The 22,875-nt window shown below is 40.5% G+C and overlaps 1 protein-coding gene across 1 annotated transcript in view; it reads right to left on the reverse strand.

Annotated features, from left to right (window-relative positions):
- TMEM163 (transmembrane protein 163) overlaps positions 1-22,875 on the reverse strand; it is a 158,319-nt gene that overhangs the window by 30,992 nt on the left and 104,452 nt on the right. The window contains exon 5 of the mRNA XM_073305305.1: positions 12,148-12,244. Within this exon, the coding sequence (XP_073161406.1) occupies positions 12,148-12,244 (97 nt within the window). The remainder of the gene's footprint in view (positions 1-12,147; positions 12,245-22,875) is intronic.

Below are 22,875 nucleotides of genomic sequence, written 5' to 3' on the forward strand. Positions count from 1 at the left end.
CAGTTGGGTGTCTCATCATATAGAAGGGGTGTCAGGAGTAGGACAATCTTCCTCAGCCCCCTGGGATGGGTCAGATACACTGGGGCTTGGATCACCTTTTGCCAGTTCCTCCTGCAGTTGGAGTGCCAAGACCAGAATTGTCTTCACTGTCCCTCCCCGCACATGTGTCTATATATACACACACACACACACACACACCAATGGGGCTATTGCTTCTTTCTCCTTCCCCATGAGCTATGGGTCTCACCTCCTTTCTCCTCCTCATGAGGAGGCAAAAAAGAAAAGATAAGATTGAGAGGCATCCTGGTGGCAGTAGACCAGGCACTAGGAGCACATCAGCTCTGCCAGCTAGGGGAATACAGATGCTGCTCTTGATCTTATTCTTCTATTTTGTTTTTCCCTCATGAGGAGAGGAAAGGGGGTGAGACCCATCGGAACGGGCACTGGGAATGCTGCTGGCAGCACCAGTGGGGCAAACAACCTGAACTGAGCTGAATTTGTGGAATTTATTCATTCAAAATTCAGTTTGCCCATCGCCACTGCTTTACACACACACCGCTACTCCACCTGGTTGACCTTCCCTCACCTGAGGGGGGTTGGACATGGCTCCTTCGGGGGCCTGTCAATACAAGACAGCAGGACTGTTACAGATAGAGCAATTTCCTTATGTGTTTATATTATTTTCGGCCTGAATGGTACATAAGCTCTCCAGCAGGGAGATGTGATAGATGTGAAACCTGGAAGTTCAAAAGACTGTATCGAAAATGTGCCAAACAAGTATGGACTTCTGGGACAATAAGTGTTAAGTGGATTTCCTGGGGAATTCCTAGGCAGAGATTATGAATGCAGATTTCCCCACCTCTCGTTATGCAAAAACCCAGCCTCTTGAAGCCTAAGGCAAGGGTGATTATCTGTTACAGAAAGCCAAAATCAAAGGACTGACCTGTATAAAGAAACAGCTGATTTACCCACCCTTCTTTCTGGTCTGAGATGGATATAAACTTGTAACCCCGGGGAAACCTGTAAACTTCCAGATGCTTGGTCAGAGTTGGAGTGATCTCTGGTAGCTTTTTAGCATGCATGTAGCTTCTTTTATTGTTTTAATGTTTTCCCCTTAAGAATAAATGTGCTTGTTCAGAAGAAGTTATGTGGTAATTTATAACTATGGACAATACACCAGTCATAGCCCTTGGCAAGAAAGCAAATCGCAGGCACTGGCCTTTTTAGGCTGTCTGGTGATATCACAGTATAGATCAGGGAGCGGTGCAGCCTTAAAATCCCCAGTCAAGACGGAGTGAGAGACCAGTTGCTGCCCAGGAAAAGTGATGGCTGGGACCCAGAAGCCTAAAGTACATGCCCTTTGTGGACTATGGTGGGGGAATACAGGTGCAGTTGCACGAAACTGTGACAAGGGTCACCAAACTGTTCCCCACCCCATCCTCTCCCTTTGTCCCCGTCTCCCTCCAGTTTTCTTTATTGCAATGCCCTAATCCCCTATTATCTGTAGATCTGACACCACTGCACAACTAATAACCACTCCATATAGAGTACCAAGAAATAAAAACACTACTGCTTCCATTTCAAAGACCTGTGGGTTTTTATGTATAAATAGTCATCAGTTTTCAATGCAAACATTAAAAAAAAAAACCCAAATCCCAATCAAATTTTCACCCAAATAATAAATGGTTTCCACAAGCTCTCACTAATCAGTCTGGAGGGAGCTGCTGAGAATCCAGAGGGTCTGTCTCACAAGCTAACTTCAAAAGGAGAAGGAATTTTAATCACTTACGTTGTCAGAAAACAATCTGACAGTCCAGTGTCTGATTCAAGGAGGAGATGTGCATTCTCTTCACACAGAGATAGAATAATCTATTATTAGTACAAATATTATCTTGAGGTTGTCCAGACTTGCATATGTACTGTTGAAGTGCTGAGATGGGGCAATTCCATAGAATCAGAATATTCATAAGAAATAATACAAACATAATGTTCTGAATGCTGCTTTCAAGAGATTCTGTGGCCCAAGCCACAAATTTAGGAGCTACAAAGTCCAAGAAAAACATTTTTAGAATGAATTTAGGACTCATGAAAAGGGCCTGCTTAAAATACCTAGAGAACAAAATCTTCAGTTCATGAGACATGGCACTCCAAGCTTCCCCACTTTGCTAGGGTAACTCACCCATGGTCTATACCTTTTGACTTCAAATGGATATAAAATGCCATTTGAATTAATGTTTGTCTTTATATAAAGGGTCAACTAGTTGTCCAGCTGAAAGTGGATTGAGACCATCAATTCATTTCACACAAGCCACTAAACAGATGCTAACTTTTGTTTGCTATCAGCATGGTCAGATTAGATCTGAAGTGTAAGTCTCCATATGCTATTATCAATCACTTGAGCCATCCAGTAATCAACATCTAGGAGAAATCTAAACCAGTCATGATTATTTATCAATAATGTTCTCAGTGCTTTACAGACATGCAAGAAGTAATGGTCCTTGTCCCTAAGAGCTTAAAATCTACATAAAATACTTTCAGAAAGTTACTTGTGACACAAAAAGGGGAAATTCAACCTAATAGGCCAGACTTCTCTGTCAATCAAGAAATTACTTCCCTAGCTTCTATCCCAAACCTGGGGGAGAGAAAAAAAATCTGTGGTACTCTCTCCATGTACGTAGAGCTGTATATATCTATCTCAATAGGCCTTTTCCTTCCTGGAAATCGGAATCCTTCTTCAACTTGTCTGATGGTCTTTAACCAGCTGGCTATCCCTGCCCATTGATCAAGCTACAATATTGCTGGCCTAGCACTTGTGATCTGTTGTTGAAGGATGCTGAGTCAAAGTAGCATCCCAATTTGTTGGAGTTTACTCTGGAGGTGGAGCAATCCACCCATTAAAGCCTCTACATCACTCCTATCTCTGTTTCCAACCCTGTTTGAAAAGTTTAACTGCTTAAACGATAAGCCTAATCCTTATCAGTTTCTGTTAATGATTAAACTCTGCCCAGGGGCTCTGCTGTCACCCCATGCAGAGTCCCAGGGATGGGGCTGGAAGCTGGGACCTCCAGGTGCGGAGCCAGCAGTCAGGACCCCACCTAAAACATGGGGGTGCTGCAGCACCCACCGCACCTCTAATTTCCCAGTTAAACATTTAACCGTGTAACCGATAGAATTTTAATCAGTTACATGGTTATTGTTTTTACATGTTATTTACATCCCTAGCTTGAATCAGTTTCTGAACTGGTGACAAACAAGTAATAGGAAAAGGAATTTCTTGCCTCCACATTTTTTTGGTTGCATCTATGCCAATAACCACCCATCTTGCTATTGGCCTTTGACGAGCTTAAATATGTCAACGTCTCAATGTTCAGGACATGTTTAGGTTAATCTGTTATCAGGCTGTAGACACAGTTCATCTTATGGATTTTCTCAAGGAGAAAGTTAACTTGAGAGGGAAGTACTAAATGCTACAGGAGGCCAAAAATCCTCCATGATTATCATTTTCCTGAATGAAGATAGGGCACCAAATCAAGAGGCCGCTCTGAGGGAAACCAACTCACGGACTGCCTACAAAGAAGGATTTGTCATACGTCAACTAGATGACTGGATAATTTGATCCTACTTCTTCCCAAGACTGCTTTGGAGTCTCAAAAAACACCCCCAAGAGCACCCCGTTCCCCCCCCCCCGCAAAAAAAAACAACCAAAAAACCCACAGGTAGTTGATGACTTAAAAATTAACAGGGAACTGATGTGACTCTGTTCCAATGTGAGGATTTTAGTAATGATATGTGATCCTAGTTATTATATACATGTTGTCTGGACTTGGTCAGCCAAATAAAATGTATTTGTCAGATGCAAGAGCAGGAGAGGACATATTATTACCCCTTTTCAGAAAGCTACTTTGAGATCTATGGATGAAAAACAATATATAAAGGACAGGCAACCAGTCCTGAAAAACACAAACCCAAACCTTCTGCTCAGATTGGTTACTATAAAAATCTTCTTCCCACTCCAAACTTAAACCACACACACACTTTCACCTCACCCCTCCAATACCTCCTGAACCTCTTCCACCCATCTCACCCTCCAACAGACTCCACCGTCTTTGCTCTCTCTCTGCTTCTCCATATTTCTGGAAGTGCTGAAATGCCACAAGAAAAGCATTTATGTTTATCAGGATGGCAACTTAACTCACTCATTCGCTCTCTATTTAGACACTCTTATGAGCAGCACCACAGTAGCTACATGCCTCCCAAACATTAACAATGTTGTCACAACACTCCCAATGAACTGGGGAAGTATTATCATTGTACCACCTGGGTAACCTTTTGAGGTTCACCAGTCATTATTTTGAGAACTAGTCCCTGGGGACAGGTGTTAGGATTTTAGTTTTGTAACAATATTTGTTAGTTACTGTGATACAAAATATACTTTGAACATTTATCATTTTTAAATGACAATAACAATCCACACTTTTATCTAGTGCAGCGCATTTTCCAAGCACATTACAAATATTATCTAAGTCACCTTCGTACCAACCGTATGAGGAAGAGTAACTATACTCTGGATTTTACAAATGGAGAAACTTAGAAAGAGAGAATCAAATTCAGCCCTAGCATAAGGAGGTACAACTCTCATTAGCTCAGAAAACATTGCTTCAACTTCTGCAACAGCTGAATTCAACCCAGAGAGATTAAGTGAATTTCCCAAGGCCACACAGCAAATAAGTAGAAGAGTCAGAATTAGAACTCAGGAATTGCAGGTCTTTGGTCTACTACATTATACTACCTCCTGTTCCTCTTTCATTTTTTGTTCAGCGGTATAAAGCATAGTTAGGAGTTAACTACTCCTACAAATGAATATTCATGTACTAAAATACAGGGGAGGAAAACAATTCTGATATGACTTACATGCCTTTTGTGTACAAACTGGATTATTTCTCCAATGTGCTATAGCAAATGACAGAAATATTGACTGATAATTGCTTACTCCTGCATGAAGTTATCCTTTGCCATACTGATAAGGACATACACTAAATTTCATTGACACTACATGTGTTACACTATTATCTGGGAAAATGCAAACACTGACAAGTAGTAAATGTAAATTGATTCACAACCCGAGGTGAAATTAAAACAGTCTCTTCGCTAGTCCTTTTAGCCTTCTTAACAGACAAGAGTGTGTGGTATCAGGTCAAGCAATAACCCACTATTTTCCTTATTATTGCATTTTATTTAATTATATTCTCCAATAGTATTTAATTATTAAAACAGGGTGACCCTCTCCCCCCAAAAAGACACGTAATTTCCATCAGAGAAGCTCCAAGGTTAAGTGCTAACACATTCAGAGACAGTGTTTCACAGCTCAGATCGAGTTGAGTTCTGATGTTTCTCATCTCATATTTTCAGTTCTAGTAGTTCAAGATCAAGAAATTGCTGCAAACTGAATAGGATTCCAGACACCATCACATCAAAAGAATGGAGTGTCAATATTTTTCCAACCACATAAATGAGCACAGCTACTGAGTTTCCTTCTATTCTTTGGAGAGAAACATGGGCCACTGTGTAGGATCCTTCCTAAAGCTTTGAGATGTAATCCTCCTTTCATTAATGACACACGGATGATCACACTTCTACAGTCGGACACAAAAGCTAAAAACTAAGAACTAATGCCAATAAAAGTTAAATGAGGAGTGAAAATCTTTAGGTCTAAACATACGTATTAATTAAAATACTGTTGAGAGAGCATTATATTTATATAGATATATAACATGTCACAGTGATATCCATTTGATAAATTACATAACTCCTCACGTTATATATGTGGAGGTGTTAGCACTGGATAAACTACAAAGCCCTATGATAAATTACAGAACTATAATATGTTAGCACCTCCAGCAATGGTCAGATTTCAGTGTCCTAGGATGGATGTCACATGGACCACATTAGCACAGAACAAAATGTAGCGTTTCATATTGCGGTAACTCCAAAAATCAAAATACAGCAGCACAGGACTAAAACGATACACCAGTGAGCAGATTAAAAATAAGCAATACCTTTTAATAAGCAGCATAAACATATGTACTCTTGTACATATATATAGGCTTGGAAGGATTACATTTTTATTGGTAAATGTCAATTTCACTGTACTCACAACCCGATTGAAAAAACGTAATCAATTTACAAATAGGCAATGTAATAAAAATGCTGCTTGAGAACTTCAGAGTTTAAGTATATTTGCTTTGTGTATTTTGACATATGTTGACAATTTGTATTTTATCGGTGATAAAACTTTAACTTTTTAAATCTGTGTCTACTGGCATTTAAATAATGGTCTGACTCTCCCATGTAACTGTGAAAATTTAAACTGATAATCAAAAAAAGCTTAAAAATAAACAAATTCTGCCAAGCCTCTGTGTGCGTGTATGCACACACACAACAATCTCTAAATCTGCAGAAGTAACTCATGCCTTTCAGTTTGCGCTTACAGCTCTAATAAGTGTTTTGAAGAGTGGATGAACAATACGTAGTAGGATCTGCTCTGGACAGGTCTCATCAACTTACTGTGTCCTACAAGCAGGGGGAGAGACCCGAAGCACACGTTCTGCTGCTCAGCAAATTTAATTCCCCCTAATAGTAACACAAGGGGCAAATCTCCATTTTGAGGCCATCTGTCACTCATAATTCTACAGTAGTGCTCCATTCATTGTGCCTAGGCCCACCACACACAAAACTTCCATTGACTGTGATGGGAGCTTCAGCTGCAGGTTTCTGTCTGTTATTTATACCTCAATAACTGGAGAAAACATTCATTATACTACTCACTACATATACTCTATAGCACAGTCCTTGCAAATAGCCCTGGAGTACAAGTGCTTATGTTTTCAGCACTTGAGACAAATTCATTTCTGAATCACTTTTAAACAAACTTCTGTTCCCCAGAATAGTAACAACTTATACATAATTAATTTATTACCCAACTTTCCCAAAAGGCTATGTCATTGTTCAGTGCAGACTTTTTCGTATTATATACAGAACAACATACATTGCCAAGTATCTGAGACACACACACACAAAACCACACTCATTTACCACTTCAACTTCTGCCCTTCAGGCATTTCATAAGTAATCAGCGCACAGTCCCAGGCGCATTAGGTAAGGGAACAAAAAAACAGAAATATAGCATATACCAAGGCTTTGAAATGTTAAAAGTATTGCAAAAAGCCATGACCTCCATGGAAAGCATTCCACTGCAAGCCACTTCATGGGGTTTGTTGTTGTTTATTTATCAGCTTTTGAAATCTCCAAATTTGCTTAGGAGCCTCAAAATACAAGTATAAAAATGGGGCAGATCATCCTCCACTGTAAATCAATCTAAATTGAGGATGTGGCACTCAGCACCTTACAAGATGGGATCCTGAAACAGGATATTTGCATTAGCTTATAAATCTGTCATTCTCCAAGGACTCGTTTAACCTTGGTTGGAATTAGCAAAGAAATAACTGAACTCTACGGCAGAAATCCATCATGTAACATAGCTAAAAAAATCAAGATTACATTTCCATCTAAAGCAAAATGCCACGCACAAAACATTTCTGCATGCAGCTATGTCAAGCAACTGAGGGATGACTCCTTAGTCATTGATACTTTGAAATCCATTTGTTCTTCTTTTTACTTAAAGCACACTATTAATTTTTCCCTTTCTGAAATCTATTTCAAGAACAGGTCAATCCTTCAATGAAGGATCTTGCACATTCATTCTGAGGAAATGCCTTTTATCTTACTGGCACATTAAAAACTGATGAATGAAATGACCCATATTATACATGGCAGGAAATGCAATAAGGTTAGCATAATTATTTCAGAACAATTCAGAGGGGGCTGACTACCCTTTGAGGCATTTAACCAAGACAGCTTATAATTAACAAATTGATACATAATTATTTGATACATTTCTCATTCAATACTTGTTCATATCTTCAATTATTTGTTCTAAAAATTATGCAAATTAGAGTTGAGCTCAAAGAAATTATATCTGCCCCCTCCACTTTGTATATATAATCCTGACAAAGTCTTTGTAATTTACTGTGTATATCAAAGACGAAAAATAAAGCTTTGTACTTCCGGCAATGGTTCAATCTACCATTTTTTTTCACACAAAATGCCATGCAAATTGTGTCCAAAAGAAAAGTAGGGCTGCATATTCTGAACCTTCCCTGTCTTAAAACAGACTGACAATGATAGTTTTGTGCTCAACATTTGAACATGAAGGGTTGCATTTTCCAGTGGCAATATGGGGGTTTTAGCCACGTGTTTCCCCTTGAAATCAGAATCATGCTGCTAAAATTTCAAACAATGTTTTAAAAAGTTACCCTCTGCTCTGTATGACCTCTGCTCCAGGCAAGGCAGATCTGAGTGTAAATTACACACACACAAAAAGCCATGCAATGTAGCTCCCCTGTGCAATTTGCATTGGATTATATAGTCTGGATCGAATTTGGACCTCGTTACACTGGTGTAATGCCTCTGGTTTTTGTGGGGTTACTGGCCCTGCATGTTCTGCTCTCACATCACCACCATAACTCCACTGACATCAATGGAACGCCAGTACAAGATTAGAATCAGCCCCAGAGATTGTATTCACAGTCACCATCTTGACATGGAATTGGATATTGTGCTGCTGTGCATGAAGGACGGGGCAGATTATGCTGTACCACTCGATACCTTTGCCACTAGAGCTGAGTGAATAATAGAACATTTTGGTGTGATGGCTGAACAGAAAAATCCAAAAAGAATTACATTTCAGGTCAACTCCAACTGGAAATTTTTCAGTTTTTCTTGCTGAAACTTAAAAAGGTAATTTCATTTTGGGTCAAACAAAACATTTAGCTTGAACCAAAATGCAATTATTTTGAAGGGTTTTTTTAGTTTCATTTCATTTTCAGGTGTGTTTTAACCTCCCCCCCCTTTGTTTTAAAACAAATTTAGTCATATTTCAAAGTGAAACATCATTTTGAAACAAAAAGTTGAAATATTGCATTTTTTAGAAGTCTAAACAAAACATTTTGTCTTTTTTAAGTAAGTCAATTTTTGGCCAAAACTGTTCGCCAGATTTGACCCTAATTCTCTAATTGTATCAGGGAACCCAAAATGGCATTTTCCAGCAAATAAATTTTGCCCAAAAATTCACCCAGATCTAGTTGCCATGTAGATGCATATATTATAGCTCTATGAGGTGATAATATATCCACAAAATATAACAATATTGATACTATAAATCAGTCATATAAACTACACGTTAGCTGGTGCTCCAAGGAAGAGCAAACAAAACCTCCTCCTCAGGCATCACTATAGAGATACCAATATAGAACAATCCTCATCATCAGGACATGCTGGTGGGGACAGTTCATTCCATTTAAGCAGGTTTTCCATTAATGGAAGATACTGTTTCATTGTTTTGTTTTGGGAGCTGCAGAACTACACAGAAAACATATCTGTCCCTTGAAAAGGTCCATGCAGTTGGGAGGAGGAACTGTCTGCACTGGGATAGGGCCTGAGCAGCTAAAGCAGAGCTATTAATATGAGCCAACCGATAGAATCAGTATTAGATTCAGGCACAGAAGAACTAAGCACCACTCGATCTGAAGTGGGGTCCCTATTAAAGAGGAGTAATTGCCACTAAATATTTAGAGTCCTGCAGCCTTTAGGCAAATCGCCCCACTGGAGATTATGGGCAGCAATATCTCTAGTGTAATGTTGTTCTCTCAGTCTCCACACTTTCCATTTTAATTCCTGGATTGCCCATATATTCACTTGACTCCTAGTGCCATGCAAATTCTCAGTGAATTGGTTGTACATGGAGAGCCTGAAATATGAAGAGACTTGCAAAGGAGAATTCCTGCCATATATTATAAATGGCCCTGAACAGTAAGAGAGAAATATCAACAGCATTGTTTTTTTGCATTTTAACAGCAACAGCTTTCCAGGTAAAATTCTTTGGTCTCTCACATTCTGAAAACTCCTAAGTGTGCGTGTGTGTGTGTGTGTGTGTTGCTTGCCATATTATTAGGTGGCCGCACACTCAACCAGCCTAGCTACATTTCCCTGTTGTCACTCTTATCTGTGTGTGTATGTGAATGCAGCACTCATGAAAGGCATCAGACTAATAGCACTAAAGACTAGAATTCTTCAGTGAAACAATTTTTTCTTCAGAAAATGCTGATTCCCTGAAATAGAGACAGACCGTCTGATTCCCCGCCCCCAACAGCTGGTGATCTGGGCGCTCGGCCTCAGGCACAGCAGGGACTTGAACCCAGATCTCCCAAATCTTAGGTGAGTGTCCTAACCAGGCTATTGGTTATTCTGGGGTAGGTGTGTGTCTAGTGTTTTCACTCCAATGCAAAACAAATTTCAAAAAATCACATCCCCAAATGTTGGGAGATTCATCCCTTTAGGGCACAAACATTTTACAACCCCACTTTCAAGATTCCTTATTTCTGATGTAAAGAAGTTTCAAAAATAAAAGCGAGGAGACACCAAATTTGTATGAATGTAAGGAACTTTGAGACTAATATAGGTGACATCCCTTGAACTGAGGCCCATTTGAGAGAGATGACCCTAATCTAAAAGCATTACTTCTAGTCTGTGTGATTTCCATGCCAGTTCACTCTTTGGACTCTCTTATCTAATTGGTTTTTATACTGTAGACATTTGCCCACAGAGAAATATGCTAACCCTTCCAAATTCATTTGCCATAGACCACTATACTGCCATAAGATGGTTATTCTGCCTCTTACAGAAGCCTCCCTGCATGGCTTGCTGCTGTTACGTACATCCAGGAGCATATATTTAGATGTGAATATTCTTTCTAATTAAAGGAAATATAATACTTAAGCCCACCAGGGCTTGCTCTACTCTTGATGAGTATGTAACTCCCAATAAAGTATTGCATGTAGACTTTTAATTTAGTGGTTTTTGCCCAACCACAAAGAAGTTTCCATAGAATAAAACCCCATGTAGACCACTTGTGTTTTTAAAAGTGTGGAGAATAGTTTGAGATTGTATTTTGTAGTTTCCAGGCCTGCCTCTATCTCCTAGTTAAAGCAGGTGGCCAGGGTGCTGATCTGATGATGTAGGGGGAGAGGAGAAGTTGGCAAAGAAACGCCCCCGGGCAAATTTTTAGAGTAACATTGCACATGTCTATGTGCACACCCACATTGCATGTGTGCGGGGTTGGAAGCACCCAAATCAGGTGTGTTCAGAGAGCTGTGTGTGCACCCAATCCTAACTTGAGCATGTGCATTGGGCTGTGGGCTTGTTCAGCTGTAGATATTTGGGCCAGTAAAGGCTAGGAAAGCTCTTCTGCTGATAGAAATGGTGCCCTCCGGCTCTCCCATTGAGCAGCCAGTTTGGACAGACAGGGATGTGGGGGACTGACTCTGAGTGCTGTTGGAAGGGAGGAAGCACTGAGCTGAAAGAGAGGGCTGCTGGCGAAGGTTGCTCTGATAGGCTGGGCGGGCTTCTGTAGCTGCACTGAAAGCAGGGAGGAGGAGAAAAGCCTTTGCGATGCCCATGGTGGGACAGCTAGAAGAGCCAGCTCTTTCTCCCAGCGGAAGCTAAAGCATGCTTCCCTCACCTGTTTCTCTCCTGCCACCTGCACGTGTCTCTGGATGTGGAGGCAGGAGCTGCAAAACAAAAAATGCAATCCCCAAGTATTTTTCCACATTAAAAACAATACACCCAAGTTGGTTGGGTCTTGCGCTGTGGAAACATTCTCCTCATTAAAAAATGTACCTAGGCTAGAGAGACCTCACTTGAATACCATCATTAAGGTCCAAACCTACTCACTTTACATCAGCTCCTACAGCCCTCAACAGGAGCTTTACATGATCAAAGTGAGCAGGATTTGGCCTGTAATGTTAATGTGGGTCATACTTGTACCTCAGCAGGAGATTATACCTTACAGTATGGAAAAAATATCACATTAAGACCATGACCCTACAATGGTGTTTACACAGGCAGGCCCCTTCCCCTGCTGGAGCTCCACTAAATATAATAGGAATTCATGAGGGTGCAGGGTCTGCCGTCCTGCAGCCCATTGCAGGACTGGGAACTAGGAGAGCATCGTAAAGAAAAGAATGGTCTTACCACTTCTGGGAGCAACTTCATCGCAAGGTCATGGATGGCTTTGACCACTATACATACAGCTGAAAGAAGAAATATCACACCCAAGATGACACAGGCTCTGAAAAGAAAGAAAAGTTGAGAGCTTATTTGGAGCTTTCAGACCTTCTGATTAACAACACAGTGGACAACATTAATGATCCTTGATATGGAGGAGCTAAAGAATGAGGGCTTGGATTAAAGGCTGGAACCAGAAGAGAATCCCAATTCCTTTTCACTTCTTAAATGCTGGACAAGAGTTGGAAAAGATTTGGCAAGAATAGCTCTGACTCTGTGTGGACAGGCCTCTCCAGTCTAAATCCCCTTTCTTACTGGAGGATGATGGGAAGATATTTGGAGGATCTAGATGGTAACATCACAGGAACCTGACACCTGAGCTGCAGTTGTCTCTTCCCCAACTTGAAGGAAGAGAAGATTATGAATCCCAACTGGTAACCAGAAGAGCTATGTTTCAGGTTTTATTATCTTACAGGATGTCCATGGATCTAGTAATGCCTAGAAGCCCCAAACAGGGATCAGAGTCCTATTGTGCTAGGTGATGCACAGAACTAAAGTACAAAGGCAGTCCCTACCCAAAAAAATACAATCTTGTTGTATGCCAAAACAAAACAGGTGAAGAAGGCAAACAAAGGGAGCTAGAGGGATGAAGAGAGAATGAGGCAACAGTGAAACAAGCACGTTTTGAACAGGAAGTAGTCATAGTTCAGACTTACAATGCACACAATGGCCACTCCCAATTTCAAAGCAAGAGCAGAGACAAAACTCCTATTTCTGATCCAAAAACACAGGGCCCCACCTCCTTGAATTGGAAGAGACTCGCCTTCTGCAGTTAGTAGTATAGGGCACGGACACACAGCTGATTCCTTCCAGTAGAGGAAAGTGGTGCACCCAAATACTAATCCATCCATTACAGTATCAATACATTTATAGCAATACTCAGTTTGATTCTCTTGGTAAATCTACTTTATTAGAAGTATTCTGTAGTCGGTACATAAGAAGTATATAAAATACAGCAACAGCAAATTTAAAACAGTACAATATTTAAAATGCTAAATATTTGTAGAAATCGGATTGCTACAAATATATTTTTCTTTAAACTTTGCTAAAAGAAAGTAGCAATTTTCTTTGTCCGGTATTCAGTGTCTTGGCGCCTATCTGTTAGAACAATCTGAGGATGCTATAATTAGAACAGCACTGTGCTACTATTTTTAACAATTTAGACATCAGCCCATCTGGCAGTTTGGCAAAACATGTTACATTCACATCAAGCTCGGTTTAGGGACTGCAATGTGATTGCATTGCTCTGCTAAGGTCAAGAAATGCAGGTGCAGCAATGGGGTAGATGCAGCATTCCAGCACTTCGTTCACTAACAGAAGCAGAGGGCCAGATCCTGAAGTGCACTGAGGCCACTTTCCACCACCCCCTTGACAATCTCTGGCCACGGAAACTTTGAGTAAAGGATGCAGTGAGGATCACCTTTATGCCAGGATGCTCCTGCAGTGGTCCAGCGCCAACAAAGAGGCTCGTATGTCACGCATCCTTCTTGCTGATGGGGTAACAGGGACTTGGTAACTGGAAAGGAGGACACAACTTTGCTACACTAGTCCTGGAGTAGGTGTTCGGCTTTTTGAGGTGTTTGCAGCCTGGGGTAGGTTGAGCAGGCCCTCTTAGTCTGCTCTACCACAGTACATGGTGGAAAGTGTGCAACTGGGCGCTTTACCCCACCTTTGCACACCACTCCCAGACGTCTGCTTTGTGCATTTTAAGAGTACCCAAGATCTGCCAGTAACCTTTAGGTAGAGGAATAAGCAAGTAGGATGGATTCTATGCAGATCTGGAGCACTAGGTCATCATCAGCCTGCATGGTTTTACACTGACAAGTCTGATTTGCAGAGGAGATGTAATAATGAAAGCAAAGTAGATCATTTCCGAAGGGGAGTGAAGACTTGCAAAGGAGAAAATAGAGGGACAGTGAGACATCTCATCACGGGTTTCCTAAAAGCTCCTGGTTCAATAGTTGACTAACTCTCCTAGATTGATAATTTCACTTCATCAGAATGAATCAGTGAAAAGGAATATAATCAGGACCTTCTACACTCAGTATGAGGTGGAAAAGTTTTTTTATTTTCAATATCACCTTCATGTGTAGTATTAGATATTTTATTTCATAATTTAGCATTGATGTAAGGTGTCTCACATTAAATAAATCCAGGAGGTAGGTACCATAAGTGTGATTGTTCCCATTTAATGGATGAGGAAGCTGAGACCAGGGACCAAATTCTACTCACATAGGTGTAAAGAAAGAGTTGTGTCATTTATTGAGAGCAGATTTGACCCACAGAGATTGAGCAACTTGCCTAAGGTCACCCACTGAGTCAGTGGCAGAGCCAGGCACATCTTTATTTCATGCAGGACCATGCTGCTGACTTTTTATTTAAAACAAAAGTTAGGGGGAAACTTTTATTGTTATTCCTGACAGGTTAAACCCCAGTCAATATAAATGCATGTGCTGGAATCAATTTGCCCCTGCTAGTCTAGACTGTAAATTACACTTCCCTGTATCAATAGGCACTGCTCCACCCAAGGGGATTCTCCCTCAGGGAAGGGGATATATTCTTTCTACCATGCCTTCCCTTAGTAGTTCTGGGGAAGGCACTTTTAACTGACACCAAGGGCTCCACAACACAGACTGCCTAGCGGGCTCACTGAATCAGTGCATGCCTTGGCCACATTAGCTACATCTTTTTCTTGGCCAGTGTTGCCCAGTTTGGGGTTGTTCTGAACACTGCAAGTACTCTCACCCCAACTCAGCAAACCCAACTCCCAGTGCCTTGTACCATTGGTTATACCAGGAGAAGCAAACACAATGTAATCTATCCTTGAGCTGTTTGTCTTGCTCCCTGGAAAACCTGTGACCACTGGTAAGTGGTGCATGACTTGGGATCTTAACCAAACTGTTTTGAACACATATAAAGCTTCAATTGAAACTGTGTCTAAAGATTTGGGTTGGTTATGATTGTGTCATAAAAGATCCCTCTGCTTCTACTTAAATTGAAACAGTAAAAAAGAAAAGGAATACAAGGGAGAAATAGTGGGACAAAATGGGTAAGAGATGTTAATGACATAATAATTAAAATGTCAGTAGCAGGGAGAAATGTAGTTTTGTCTGTTGGTTTGAGTCAGCATTCAGTCATCTTATTTTGCAAAGATAGTATATCGGCTGTGAGACTCTGCAGCCATACAAAATTCATGAGTATCTTTACGTGTATAGTGCAATACTTAATGGCTAAAGTACACCTCTCTCTTCTTCCTGAGTACATTAATTTGTCTGCAACAAAGCTATATCATCTTCTTTGAACTACCCATTTGCCAGGAAACAAAATCTTGTCTAGACTAGAAATCATACAAAATTCCACTTAAAAAAAAATGTGCAAAATGAAGAAGCCTTGAAAAATTAACACAAATTTTTAACTGTAATACAAAATAATAGTACTGTAATTTTACTCGTTTACTTGCTTTATATCTATTTTCAAACCATCCAAACTATAAAAACTATAGTACAAGTATGTTAACTCCCATCTGCTAACAATTATTTGACTACTTTGCAACTAAATAAAATGTTTCCAGATACTAGTGCAGTCTGCTAGTACTAAGGTGCTAGGCAAATACAATTTCATTGGTTCTCTGTTATGAGTCTGGATGAGCCAGCTCACATTACTAAATAATTGCAAGCCAGATGGGAAGTTGTCTACAGAATTACATATAAAAAGGTACGTCTACGTGGCATTCTCTTTTTGGTTGTGTGCAGAGTACATATATGGCTAGCCCCACTAGCATGGATATAACTAGCAGTGTAGATGGTGATGCACCGCTTGGGTGAGTAAAGACACTGCTGAATCCTCTGGGTGTATGTACCCTACAGGATTCTCTACTCACGTAAGTACTGCCTGCCGCAACTACACTGATACTTTTAGCAGTGTAAAAAGAAAAGGAGTACTTGTGGTACATTAGAGACTAACCAATTTATTTGAGCATAAGCTTTCGTGAGACTAACCAATTTATTTGAGCATACAGACTAACACGGCTGCTACGCTGAAACCTGTCTTTAGCAGTGTAGTGGCACACTGCCTCCCCACTGCTGGAGGCTTTCGCCACCACAGGGAAAGACTCCAGCAGCTGGGAAAGACGCCATCACCAGGGAGACAGCAGGGAAGGACAGGCAGTGAACCTTTCCCTGCCACAGTGAAAGACTCCGTCAGAGGGGAAAGGTTCCAGAAGCTCCCTGCAGTGGGGAAAGTTACACACCACCCTGTGAACAAAGTCTGCATTTCACTGAAGCATGTAATTATCCACACCCTACACACTGCCGCAAGAGGCATGCAGTGTAGACATAGCCAAAATGTACAAAGGAGGATCACTGCAGTTCTGAGACTTGATTCAAAACCTACTGAAGACTTTTCATGGGAGTTTTTCCACTGACTACAATGGGAATTGGACTGGGCCCACAGCAAATAGTAGCGCTCTCTCTTTCTCTCTATGTGAATGCTCACAGAAATTAGTATATAGCGTAGTGACATTGCCCAATGAATCTCATCCATAGCTAGTGTACATATTCCCCAGCAAAACAACTTTAAGAGTGGGCAAAAGTTCTGAAGAATTGTTGGTTACTTCAGAGAATCACCTCATTTAGAATGTTGAATTTTAAAAAAAACTTTTCAACCATTTGAAAGGCAGGAAACTCGGAATTAAAGTTCAAATAAAAAAAAATGTTGGAAAGTCAGAGCATTCAAGATCACCACCACACTGTGTGGCTGACGTGGCTTTATCTGTATTACATCTGATTTTTGAATCTTTGAATTGTCTTTCCTTCTTCATGTGTGTTGAGCGAAATGCTTAACCATTCTCCGTGATATATAGGAACCATTTTCCTCAGAACTGATCAGTGTAGTCACCTCTGGGGAAGGAGCGCAGCCCACACGTCACACCACTTGATGGAAGTGCAGTGAACAAGCATACCATATCTAGCTGAATTGCCAGGAGAGCTGAAGAATTGAGGGTAATGAATTAGCCGTGCTGAAATTCTGCCCTGTTACTGGGATTAATGCTGCTACCTTTCTTGCTGACATTAATGCTGCTACTCTTCTCAAGAGTGTCAGGGCATTTTTAAGGACCTTAGTTTTTTCTCTCTTCTGTAATAAACTACCAGCAGCATAGTGCCGTGCTCCCACACTCAGGTATTAGTTCTGAACAGTAGACACTCAGAGGAAAGAGTTCAATTTACTGAATTGCTAACATTACTTCTTGCAGCACCTATTTCCCTCAGAAATCTTCTATCCAAATATTAACCAGACATGAATCTGCTTAGGTTGAGGTGTGACAAAAGGATTTTTAGAACATTGACATTTTTTAAAAGTAGCAAAAAAACATTGCTCTAACATTCTTCCACCTATCTACTACTCAAACCAATAGCTCTGTAGTGGGAAATGACTTGAGTGTAACAATGGCAGGAGTCTATTATGATATTTAAATATATCAGATGTGAATAGTGATTGAAAAGCATCTTCTTTCTTGTAAAAAGTCCTTTACCATATATTGATGAGCGAGATTTATGGAAATCTAAGGAAACCATGAGGGTCATTTGAATCAATAAGATGCATTTTACAAATTCTTTAAGTATTTAGATTAAAAGTCAATGAAGTATGGTTTTATTTGTTCCTTTTAAACAAATACATAACGGAAATTCACACAAGGCAAATTAAGTTTAAAAATACATTCAAGGCCAAAAAAAGCAGGGTGACTATTGTAAACTGTATCCATTAAAATATGGACACAAGGCATTTGTCTGTGCAAGTTACACGGTGTGAAATATGTCACTGTCCCCACAAATGGGTACTTATGTTTACAATTCCCAGTTTAGGAACTGATCCTGCACGTTTTTTCTTGAGCAGAATTCCTATTGATGTCAACAGAGGATCAGTCCTTTCATAGGTGTTGCACAAGCATGGCTGCATTTTAAGAGGTCAGGTCTGATATCTGGACCCTAGAAGTCATACTTAGCAGGATAAAAGTCTGGACATTCAAAGGTAAGTCTGGGAATTCTGTTTTTAATGTGCTGCATTATCCTTAAGTATTGCAGTTGTCTACAAACAAGAAGTGATGCTCATTACCATATGCAGGAGTTAGAATTCCAGGATATAATGGAATATATTAAGGATGGAATTTCATCCTTAACTCCTGATTTTATTTGGTGTTCTTAATTTGTTTCATAGAATCATAGAATATCAGGGTTGGAAGGGACCTCAGGAGATCATCTAGTCCAACCGCCTGCTCAAAGCAGGACCAAACCCCAACTAAATCATCCCAGCAAGTGTTTTGTCAAGCCTGACCTTAAAAACCTCTAAGGAAGGAGATTCCACCATTCCAGTGTTTCACCACCCTCCTAGTGAAAAAGTTTTTCCTAATATCCAACCTAAACCTCCCCCACTGCAACTTGAGACCATAACTCCTTGTTCTGTCATCAGCTACCACTGAGAACAGTCTAGATCCATCCTCTTTGGAACCCCCTTTCAGGTAGTTGAAAGCAGCTATCAAATCCCCCCTCATTCTTCTCTTCCGCAGACTAAACAATCCCAGTTCCCTCAGCCTCTCCTCATAAGTCATGTGTTCTAGTCCCCTAATCATTTTTGTTGCCCTCCGCTGGACTCTTTCCAATTTTTCCATATCCTTCTTGCAGTGTGGGGCCCAAAACAGGACACAGTACTCCAGATAAGGCCTCACCAATGTCGAATAGAGGGGAACGATCATGTCCCTCGATCTGCTGGCAATGCCCCTACATATACATCCCAAAATGCCATTGACCTTCTTGACAACAAGGGCACACTGTTGACTTATATCCAGCTGCTCGCCACCGTAACCCCGAGGTCCTTTTCTGCAGAACTGCTGCCGAGCCATTCTATCCCTAGTCTGTAGTGGCGCAAGGGATTCTTCCGTCCTAAGTGCAGGACTCTGCACTTGTCCTCGTTGAACCTCATCAGATTTCTTTTGGCCCAATCCTCTAATTTGTCTAGGGCCCTCTGTATCCTATCCCTACCCTCCAGTGTATCTACCTCTCCTCCCAGTTTAGTGTCATCAGCAAACTTGCTGAGGGTGCAATCCACACCATCCTCCAGATCATTTATGAAGATAATGAACAAAACCGGCCTGAGGACTGACCCTTGGGGCATTCCACTTGATACTGGCTGCCAACTAGACATGGAGCCATTGATTACTACCCGTTGAGCCCGACAATCTAGCCAACTTTCTATCCACCTTATAGTCCATTCATCCAGCCCATACTTCTTTAACTTGCTGGCAAGAATACTGTGGGAGACCGTGTCAAAAGCTTTGCTAAAGTCAAGGAACAACATGTCCACTGCTTTCCCCTCATCCACAGAGCCAGTTACCTCGCATCCACAGAGCCAGTTACCTTGTCATAGAAGGCAATTAGATTAGTCAGGCATGACTTGCCCTTGGTGAATCCATGCTGACTGTTCCTGATCACTTTCCTCTCCTCTAAGTGCTTCAGAATTGATTCCTTGAGGACCTGCTCCATGATTTTTCCAGGGACTGAGGTGAGGCTGACTGGCCTGTAGTTCCCAGGAGCCTCCTTTTTCCCTTTTTTAAAGATTGGCACTACATTAGCCTTTCTCCAGTCGTCCGGGACTTCCCCCGATCACCATGAGTTTTCAAAGATAATGGCCAATGGCTCTGCAATCACATCCGCCAACTCCTTTAGCACTCTCGGATGCAGCGCATCCGGCCCCATGGACTTGTGCTCATCCAGCTTTTCTAAATCGTCCCGAACCACTTCTTTCTTCACAGAGGGCTGGTCACCTCCTCCCCATGCTGTGCTGCCCAGTGCAGTAGTCTGGGAGCTGACCTTGTTTGTGAAGACAGAGGCAAAAAAAGCATTGCGTACATTAGCTTTTTCCACATCTTCTGTCACAAGGGTGCCTCCCTCATTCAGTAAGGAGCCCACACTTTCCTTGACTTTCTTCTTGTTGCTAACATACCTGAAGAAACCCTTCTTGTTACTCTTATCATCTCTTGCTAGCTGCAACTCCAGGTGTGATTTGGCCTTCCTGATTTCCCTCCTGCATACCTGAGCAATATTTTTATACTCCTCCCTCGTCATTTGTCCAATCTTCCACTTCTTGTAAGCTTCTTTTTTTTGTTTAAGATCAGGAAGGATTTCACTGTTAAGACAAGCTGGTTGCCTGGCATATTTACTATTCTTTCTACACATCGGGATGGTTTGTCCCTGTAACCTCAATAAGGATTCTTTAAAATACAGCCAGCTCTCCTGGACTCCTTTCCCCCTCATGTTATTCTCCCAGGGGATCCTGCCAATCAGTTCCCTGAGGGAGTCAAAGTCTGCTTTTCTGAAGTCCAGGGTCCGTATTCTGCTGCTCTCCTTTCTTCCCTGCGTCAGGATCCTGAACTCGACCATCTCATGCTCACTGCCTCCCAGGTTCCCATCCACTTTAGCTTCCCCTACTAATTCTTCCCCATTTGTGAGCAGCACATCAAGAAGAGCTCTGACCCTAGTTGGTTCCTCCAGCACTTGCACCAGGAAAGTCATACTATTTGATGTAGGCTGGCAAAGTTACAATATTGCTCTATAATAACTGGATATGTTTGCTCAGAAAGGCTGGAGTGCTAAATATTTCTCTTTCCCCTTATTTTTAAGTCTCTCGAAAAGAAATTAAAATCTAAATGCACCATATTAAATGGTGGAAAAAACAAAAGTGCATTTTCTTGTAAAATATGGGAGTAAATCATATTTCTTATTTGGTATGTTAAAATTTAAACTCTTCACTTCGTTTTACCCAAAAATAAAGGTGTTATTCCTTTGACACAGCCTAAGTAGAGAGACTGTGCTGTGTTTATTCTGCAGCCCCTCGTGTGAAAGTTAATATATGAGCAGCTCACTGAGCAGTCAACAAATCATTATGAGCCCAGGATAATTTATCACTGCAGCTGTGTCAGGTAACGGCAAAGATCTAATGAAAAACCCATGAAGCTGAGTTAGCTTCATGTGGTCTCTGTGGCCTATAGAATGTAGAATTCTGAAAGGCTTGGATATGTTCTAAATTGGGGACACGGAGTGCAGGGACACAAAGAAACAGTTTAAAAGAAAATGCACATTCATAGTTTGCCAGGCTGGTTTGCTAAAATGACAGAAAGACAAGTTTGTTGGAGTCTTTTAGGAAACAAAACAGTTTACAAAATAATATAGTTCAGAAAGGACGAGCCAAGAACTACTCTCTGAAACGCCAATTTATGGTCAGTTTTTCTGCCAATTACAGCTCAAGAGAGGTTGAAGTTAGGGCTGTCAAGCGATTAAAAAAATTAATCGCAATTAATCGCACTGTTAAACAATAATAGAATACCATTTATTTATGTATTTAATTTAAATAAATAAAATAAATATTTAAATTTAATTTAAATAAATATTTAAATCTTCATTTAATCTTCAAGATAATATAGCAATTTTCCCTTCTAAAGTACCTCGTTATATTGTTGATCACTTACTCAAATGAGTAGTCTCATTAGAGCCAATGGGATTACTCACTTACATTAATAGTGTTCAGTGAGACCTGCAATGATTTGCTACAATTTTGTAAAGACTTGTACATACCCCCACAAGGAAACAGGCAAATCCTGCTATAAATTACACCAGAGTAAATTTGGAGTAACTACTCCAGTGTAAGTGAGAGCACAAATTTATCTGATATAGTCTGACTGCTGTGAAACAAGACTTTTGCAAGACTTTTCCCTACCTAAATATCATCCCACTGGCTTTTTGGCAAATTGAATGCACTGACACAGTGCCTAACAGGGTATATAATGAAGCCCTTGGTAATTACTATTCACAAAACATTTGCTTTGATAGCAGCAGAGGTGTTGCAACACAATTAAGGTTTCAGAAAAAACGTAGAGATGCATCTGAATGCAATCTGTATAAATGTTTTACTTTAAACTCGCCAGTTCATGGATACTGTTTTAGTTTTTTTTCTCCTCATGTACTGAGTAAGATGTCTTTCATATACTGGAATCAATTTTATCAGCATTCTTCAGGTTCATTAGAATAGTCACTGAACCGCGATGACACCATGTGGAATAAAACAAGACTGTCGATATCAGTCAAATTACTCTCTGGCTTAGTTAAAATACAAAGTGCCTAAAATGCGATTTTAAAATCTGTCAGAAATACACAATTTTTTTCTACATTCATCAACTGTGTATATGTAAGAGTTACTGCTATAAACAGAAATGTAGTTCATACAAAACACAATAACTAAAATGCTCACAGGGATTTGTTCTGTTCTCTACCAGTTTCAGATATTTGTATTGTATCCTGAGCATTAAGGTAATTCACAGCCTTAAAGACATATCCTAGACAGTTCTGTAGAGCTTAATCCCGGAAATGCCATTTGTTGTGCTTATTACCAGGCTAAGTCTCATTGAAATTACTCCTGATAGTAAATAATGCTCGGTATTTTCTTTATTTCACACACAAAACCATAAAGGCTACACATTCATCATATATAAGAAAGCAGTTGTGAAGAAATAGCCACACTGGATGCATAACCGTAGCAATATCTGATCAATGTGATCACTACATGTTGACTGGTACTGTAGATGTTAAG

The sequence above is a fragment of the Lepidochelys kempii genome, chromosome 11 (assembly GCF_965140265.1).
Source record: "Lepidochelys kempii isolate rLepKem1 chromosome 11, rLepKem1.hap2, whole genome shotgun sequence".
Classification (NCBI taxonomy): domain Eukaryota; kingdom Metazoa; phylum Chordata; order Testudines; family Cheloniidae; genus Lepidochelys; species Lepidochelys kempii.